Raw genomic sequence first — 8,081 nt, forward strand, 5'->3', positions numbered from 1 at the left:
TTTATATTGCCGTAGCACGGACTGGCCAATACCCAGTAGCTTCAAAAGAAGGTATGGTCCTTCCACAAATTTAGCTACAGTACAGCCCTAGCTACCTTCCCTTGAAAGATGGCTCACCTTCCCGCTTTCGCTGCTCATCTTGTGATTCTTTCAGTGGCCACCATCGCCATAATACTAACACAAATAATATGTCGAAGCCACGAGCATATTTCATCAAGACAAAATAACCTTAGAACAGGCATTCCTATTTTCAATCCTTGCTCAAGTTTTTCTACATATTCTAATTCTTAGAACATTAAAAGAATACACTACAAAAGATAGCACTCCTTTTTTGGTACCGAGGAGCGTATCCAGCAGAACCCATCTTCAGTTTTCACAATATAGGAATACATCCATTCCTCCGTTTCCCGGGTACTGCAAGCTGGGAGGAACACCAGGACTGTTCTCCATGCGAATGAAAACAGAAGCACTACTCAGAGCTCTGACACATCCAGTGTCGCACCTGATATTCATCCACATTCTGACTAGCCACACCAACACGGGCAAAACAGAACGCAAAAGGAACACAATGATATTTCAAGCTACCAACATTGCATTTAGCGATTAAATCGGACGAAGGTCACATGAGCAAAACTGAAGTACAGGTATATGCAGGAAAGGCAACAAATCACTAGCCGGCTATGGTCCCTCTCAACCGGTTGGCGATGTGGAGGAGGTGATCGATGTTGGTGGCTGGGTAATGTTGCAGCAGCTGGATATTGGCGGTGAAGTCTCCAGCTAAGAGGCGCTTCCGGACTAGGATGAGCATGGCACAGCATATCCTCATTAATGTGTCCTGCATGAGAACATGCAACAGTTTAGCATAGTACACTACTGGGAAGATGTGCAAAAATTATTTCAGTGGCGGTAATGTACCGATGGGCCTTCTGGATCACCCAAGATAGCATCCCAGATATGTATACACACATTAAAGCTGAACTCCATTGTCAACAACAGTGTGATCCATCTAAACGCATAATATTGTGGGTAAACCTGTATAAATAAAACAGAAAACATGTCAGGTATGCTTGTGCTTTGTTGGTTGCCATGCATGTGAGAATCTCTGTTCCCACCAGTTGCTAAACAGGAAGCTGAGCTAGCTCATCGAGGCTAATTTCGGTGCCTATTTTCTTCTTAATAAAATGCTACCTAGTTCCTCCTTGGTTGGTCTAGTTTTTTTTTTCCTTTTTCTTTTTACACCATTTGCTAAACAGCAGAGTATTCTACAGGTGGCTACACTACTATGTACCGTTGTGATATGTAGACTGCACATCCTAAGTAATTAAGCAAACAAGGAAATAGATCAAGCATCTATAGACTAAATAATATAGGTAAGCTGTTATGAAGGCTATTCGATCTGCTGACATCATTACACTGTGCATGGAGGCAATTTTGCCAGTAATTTAAATCTGGAATATCAGGTATCTCTATGATGGATTGTACACATAAATGTACCATTTATTCAGTCTTGATATAAACCGTATACACACTTTTATCTCAACATTCAGTTTATGCTATTGCTGTTGAATGGATAACACCTGGTGACATTGATAATGACTAATGAGAAGTCTAGTTTCAGCTATCGATGAAAACATCAGGATAACAGAATTTTCTTGATGCAATGTTACATGCATAGATTACCAAAGATTGGAGGGCAGATTCAAGGGAGTACTGAGGGAGGAGAGGCAGAAACATGGCCAGGGGGTGACCAACACCCTAGGGAAGCTTAAGCGTAGGGAGCAGCAGCCTAGAGGCTGGTGCCCAGGAGCAGAGAGATGGACAGGCCCTTGATCTAGTTCTGCTTAAGTCTCAAAGGGTACAGGGGCCCTCTATATAAGTAAACATATAGAGAGGAGACTCTGACTTGATTGCTAAGTAACCCCTATCCTAACCTACCCTATTCTAGAGGGACCCCTTCCCATTACGGCCTTGTTCGTTTCATCCCCAAACCAGGCAGATTGGAGGGGATTAAATCACCTACAAGTGAAAATCCCCTCTGTTCGGGGATGAAACGAACAAGATCAACAAGAGACAGAATTCCTGACCAAGTAGGTTCTACAGTACCCTACTTCATTAACCCAGAATTCGCGCCCTGAGCGGCAGAGGCGCTACAGTACCACAGTACACTTTACGCAGGTGAACAGCTGCGGGCCTAAACAAACCATTTGATGGGCCCAGTTGGTCCTGAGCCAGTACATGCAGTTACAAGTGCACTTTCTCAGCATGACACAAGCTTAATTAGTACTAAAATTGCAGCAAATCATTCTCATATTTGACAGTTGATACCAGAAAGCTAGTACTGAAATTGCCTACCTTTGTGGTGACCTCCATGTGACGCCATAGTTCCTCATCATGCCGCTTCAATAGTTGTGATAATTTCGAAAGTGTAGATCGGATACCCACGCTGCTATTGTCAAGATGCTTGCAATAGTTATCTCTAAAGCCGCTCAACAATTCGACAAAGCAAAAGTACGTGTCTACTTCAGCTGACGCCTGCATTTCCAAAAATTGGTAAGCCTGTTGATGAATATGGCCATCTATCTGAAGTTAATAATCAACAAAAAAGTTCTGAAGTCATACATAAAAACCAACAGATTAATAAAAATTATGGTCTCCATCTAGGGAGGGAGGGATAGGGAAGTCAGAATACCTAGGGACCCTGTGGAAAACTATGGAATAAAAATAATTAATGGTAGAACAACTCACTGAGCTGCTTGGGTCAGGGTCATTCTTGAATACATAAAATAGAGGTGCCAAAACTTCATTCATCCCTTGCACATATCTTATACTGGGGTTCAATTTTGAAAATATAATTAGAATCCTCCTCAGAGATTCCTGATAGGGTAAAAAAGAACAAACAATCGAGTCATATTGGTATAATTGGTTTCAGTCAGAACACTGTAAACACTGAATACGAACCTGGTTAGACTTTGACGAGAAAAATGAAATATCAGGATGCGTTCGCTTTACATCTCGGTCTATCTGTTCCAGTATCTCTGAATCCTGAAAATATGTGTTTAGATCATGAGCATCAAAATGATAAAAGGAAAAACATGTTTTTGTACATCCACTTAACATTCAAATCAACTCTTCTACGGTCATAAACTATACAAGTAATACAATCTTGAGAAGAATACAAGTCAGGAGAACCAACTTTTCCATTTTGTTTACTCTTGCCTTTTCATTATAGTTGTTGCAAAAGCCAGGGGGGGGGGGGGGGGGGGGGGGGGGAGGAAGAAAGAACGTTGGTTCAGGTAAAACACACAACTCCAAAGCTAGACAGCTAAAGTAACATCTAATTTGTAGTCACGACCAGTGATATGAACATGACCAAACACATCATCAGTAGTGCAACTAGTATTTTCAATTCACATCCAGAACATGAAAACAGGGCTAATAGGAATTTGTTCCCATTGGTCCTGGGCACATTTCAAGTTTCAACAAGGCAGGCCTTCGGCAGTAAATCCAAAGAAAGAAAGCCAGAAAGCATAACTTTCAATGAAAACAGAGAGAAAAACAAACTCAAACGAGGCACATAACGCACATCGCATAAGAAAACTGCACCAAATTGTAAAGAATTTCTCATGAGAAACAAATGGCGTTATTTTGGCTAGTTCTAGCCAATCCCATATCAGAAGATACTTGGAAGAGTGTTAGGAAAGCAGCCAGTTATCATTGGTGGTTTTCAACCATGCATAAAACTCTATGCTTCAAGTAGCACAAAGTTGGCAGAGCTAAAGAAATAATACCTGAAAATATTGATTCCACAAGCTAGATTTACCAGAGCTTAAAGGATGCTCTTCATTAGTAACTTCTAATCTTGGAAGAAAGCCAATCCTCTCAATATTTAATTCTTTCTTTCTCGACAGCTTTGTTTCCTCCATCCTTCGTAGTTTTTCTGACTGACCACATAAAGGACTGTCAGAACTCTCACATTAACAATTGAACAATTTATGTGCCCTTAGAAGAACCAATCACAGAAAAAAGTTCAGGACTATACCAAACAGCAGTGGTAAACACCTCCAAATAATATGATTTAAGGCTCGGAAGAACTAGCTGTGTTGCCTGGTATCTCTCTTATCTTAGAACTTTAAAAGTGACACCATGGCAAATGCTGAGAGCTACTCAACATTTTAACTATCATTGCTACTGCATTGCCAATTGACTTCTCATTTTTTGGGGCACATTCTTGATTTATTTCCAGGTAAAACAATCACGCAACATTGTCCTATGGAACAAGAAACAGGTTTTCCTAGCAACTCTAGATATTGTCCTCATATTATATATAAAAGGGCGTACCCAGTGAATCCTCATATTATATATACAAAGATAAATAGGATTTAGATCTTCACTCATTGAGTTGGAGACTAGCAACTGAAACTTACAGGATTTAGAAGAAACTCTTCTTTGTATGCACTATATTGACTCCGCTTCTTTTCTAACTCATAAGCCCATAAGGAACGATCAGTTGGCAAATACCCCAAAAGAAGCTGCACACTATAAATATAGTAGAATAAATATCTCATGTAGAGAGTAATTAGATAACAAAAATTGATGTAAATTGTACAGACATACTGCCAGAAGCTCCTAGAGTGCATGCTTAATCATGACGGTTCACAAAACAATGCATGATACATAAATTGGGGTCAATGTGGAATGCAAGCCATGGTAAACCCACACCTATCAGAATGAGAGCATCAAATGGACACTGATGGTAATCAAACACAGGACAAGATTGAATATAAGATATAGCCCAGGAGGGTAAAAAAATAAGACAGTTTATTGAGAATTTTGGTGGTTTTCACTTCCACTGAAAAAGGCCATGAAACCTTTTCAAGGTATATTTCTTACACAAATTTTCATTCCCCATTTACCAAACAACCACCAGCCCTGCAGATCCCTACGCTCTTGTGATCTTAAGAAACTACACACTTTGTAACTCTATCTCCATGTCTCAATTCAACCAAAAAAACTTGACGACAGACATAAGTCAGCTATGCAGAATGAAAAAAATGACCAACAGTTCGAGCTGTGAACCTTTCTCCTTCCTCATTTACCTCACCAGCTCAATCTCTCATCATCAAATTACAGTCTAAAGCAGTGCACAAAGGACATTGGCTCACTAACACAGGACACCCGTGTTAACGGTACTATGAACAATTCGTATTCATACTAATAATTACTAAATTTGTAAAATAGAGATCTCTGTAAAATAAGACCCCAATCAAATATCATCGCTAAACCCTTGCAGCGCAACTAGGAAATGCAGAACTCCGAACTCTCAACCAAAATTCGCAATACAATCAGAAGAGAATGCGAGTGGGGACCTTCCAGACAACAGGTCGGACAGCACCACCGCCGTCGGGAACGCCGAGGCAGGCTAAGCGCCGCAGCTCTCCCATGTTCACCACCTTCTTCGACAGCTGCACGCACCCACAAGAGAGTCAATCAAACAGGAAAAGCTTAGTGAGAATCCAAGCGATAACCAACACCCCGCTTTTTCTGCACGCACCGCGGCCTTGAAGTCGGAGAGCAGCTGCGCCCGTATCACCGCCCCGGCGCCCTCGTCCTCCTCATCCCCTCGGCCACCACCCGCCCCTACGGCCTGCTCGTACGACGGCGGCGGAGGTACGGGAGGGGCAACAGCTGGCGGCGGCGGCTTTAGGGGCGGCGGCGGGGCAAGGTCGACGCCGTAGGGGTCCGGCGGGGCGGGCGCAGGCGGGGTCGCGGACCAAATTGGACTGTTGAGCCACTCCGGCACCGCCCGCCCCTTCTTCCGCATGCTCCCCTACACCCGAAGGATCGAGGAGCCGCGAGGGGGGCAGTCAGGGAGGGGGGCGCCGGCGTCCGCGTGGGTGAACGGAAGGAAGCGAACGGTCTGGAAGGAGGGGATGGGGGGAGAGGGGACAGCAACAGCGGCGCAGATCGCGAAACTGCAAGTGGCGAGTTGCAGCGCTCCCTGCTGTTAATGCAAGGATTGTTTCGGCCTTTCGTGGATTTGGAGGAAAGAGGAGGGAGGGGTCCAGTGGTCATGGACGGTAGCCGCACGTGAGTGTGATTTTGTTGGTGGTGTTATTATTATTATTGTTCTGTTATGTATGTTCTAGACGCAGAATGGTGACAAGATCGTGTGATCGACCATGTCGTATATTAGGAAATCGCCTGGGTCACGTGAGCCGATGACGCTTGATGTTTATATATATATATACACTTTCCATCTCAAAATAATTATCGCTACGATATTTATGCTGATCAAACTTTCTCGAATTTGAATTTGACTATATTTATATAAATATTATTAGCAATATTTATATCTTCAAATTAGTTTATTATAAAAATAAACTCAATGATCTATCTAATAATAATATTGAATATGTGCTATAAATATTTTTTTTAATTTGATCGAAGTTAAAAGTGTTTAACTTTTTGAAAGCAAGAACGAACCGAGGGAGTATAGGGAAATTTCTTCCTAGGTCTTGGCTAAACTTTAGCCGGCTAAATTAGCTGTGGTGGATCCAAACAGCCTAAACTAAAAGTAGTTAAAAGTGATCAGTTATCAAAATGCCCTAATCTTTTTTCCCCGACCGCATTTGCGCTCGGCCTGTCTTCTCTGCATCTGCGCTCGTGCCCGATCGACCTTCTTTACCTGCCCACCATGGTTGCTCCTGACTCGGCTACGAGCTCTGGCCTCCACGTTAGCCACGCCCGTGAGCTCCGCCGTCGAGGGCTGAAGTATTTGCAGTCGCTGCTTCCGCTGCTTCTTCTCGAGGAAGCGGAGCCAGATGACGTCGTGGAGAGGGGCACCGACGGCGGCCTACATGAACTTGCTTGGGGCCTCAATCGGCCGGATGCACGTCCTCCTGTCACCGCTCCGCCTGCCGGAGAAGTTATTGTCCAGGGCGCTGTGGACGCACCTCTTCACGAACTAACGGATGCGCAAGGTGTGGGACAATGCCTGGCCGTGCTTGGTGGGGCCGCCGACCGCGACCTCCTCCTCCTCATGCACGCGAGCGGGTTAGGACGACGTCGTGGCCATCGCCTTCGTGGATGGGTACCTCACCCTGCCCTTCCTCTGCGGCACCCTCCGCGAGTACGAGCACGCGGCCCCGGGGTCCCCGGCCACGGTGTGGGTGAGGCGCGCTGTGTGGCCTTCGCCTTGAAGCAATGTTCAAAAATATGCTAGGCGGTGACCCACCACCTGAGCCTAAGCGAGCTTAGGCGAGGCTAGGCGTTTTAAAGATGTTTTAAGACGTTTTGCTAAATTTCATTTAGCGTGTATAGCAGCCAAGTGTTCATTCATATTTCAGACTAACAACTAACAAATACCAGTGTCGACAGAATATACTCGGCAGTCCACCGAGGGGTATCCCGCGATGGTAGATTTGTCGGTGGGGATGCGCGTAATCAGGAACCGGATGGTGACACAAGGCGCAGAGACAACGATTTAGACAGGTTCGGGCCATCTGATCGACGTAATACCCTACGTCCTGTGTCTTTGGTGTATTGTATTGATCTGGACAACCAAGTAGCTTGATCTAGATGTATATATTTTGTCCGCTAGGGGGCCCCTGCCTCTCCTTATATAGTCTGGAGGGACAGGGTTACAAGTAAAGTAGCCTATTTGGTACTATACAATGTCTTGCGGTGCACGCCGAGCAGCGCCGTGCATGCCTTGATCTTGTGGGCCGGGCCACCTCCGATGGTGCGGCCCATGTCTTGGGGGCCATACCCCCACAGCTAGTCCCCGAGCCTGATAGTAGGTGACGTAGTCACGTGGTGATTCGATCACCTGGACGCGCCGCCCAAGATCAGCACCCTGACCCGAACAGCATGGAGCAACTTGATAGCACACCGATGAGACATAGCAAGATCCGAGCATCGAGGAGTCCCCGGCGTAGTTGGCGATGACCGAGCACCGAGGAATCCCCGGCGTAGATGGCGATGTCCGAGCACCGAGGAGTCCCCGACGAAGTTGGCGAGGTGCGAGCACCGAGGAGCGAGGAGTCCCCGGTGTAGGCGGCGATGTTCGAGCACCGAGAAGT

At 45.1% G+C, this 8,081-nt stretch overlaps 1 protein-coding gene across 1 annotated transcript; it reads right to left on the bottom strand.

The window, feature by feature from the left end:
* Window positions 1-574: 574 nt before the first annotated feature.
* On the bottom strand, window positions 575-6,002 carry LOC136483762 (uncharacterized). The gene is made up of 9 exons (XM_066480924.1): window positions 5,552-6,002; window positions 5,367-5,462; window positions 4,425-4,529; window positions 3,789-3,941; window positions 2,959-3,042; window positions 2,746-2,874; window positions 2,353-2,532; window positions 916-1,032; window positions 575-835 (listed from the first exon to the last, which is right to left on the bottom strand). The coding sequence occupies exons 1-9, from the start codon at window positions 5,819-5,821 to the stop codon at window positions 671-673; spliced, it is 1,299 nt and encodes a 432-aa protein (XP_066337021.1). The 5' UTR covers window positions 5,822-6,002; the 3' UTR covers window positions 575-670.
* Window positions 6,003-8,081: the final 2,079 nt, after the last annotated feature.

This window comes from Miscanthus floridulus, chromosome 9, assembly GCF_019320115.1.
Source record: "Miscanthus floridulus cultivar M001 chromosome 9, ASM1932011v1, whole genome shotgun sequence".
In the NCBI taxonomy this organism is placed as follows: Eukaryota; Viridiplantae; Streptophyta; class Magnoliopsida; order Poales; family Poaceae; genus Miscanthus; species Miscanthus floridulus.

Coding starts and splice junctions, on each gene's coding strand:
- LOC136483762 (XM_066480924.1), bottom strand. CDS start 5,821: ATGCGGAAGAAGGGGCGGGCGGTGCCGGAGTGGCTCAACAGTCCAATT. Junction 5,463..5,551: donor TCTCCGACTTCAAGGCCGCG/GTGCGTGCAGAA, acceptor GGGTGCGTGCAG/CTGTCGAAGAAGGTGGTGAA. Junction 3,043..3,788: donor TGTGGAATCAATATTTTCAG/GTATTATTTCTT, acceptor ACATATTTTCAG/GATTCAGAGATACTGGAACA.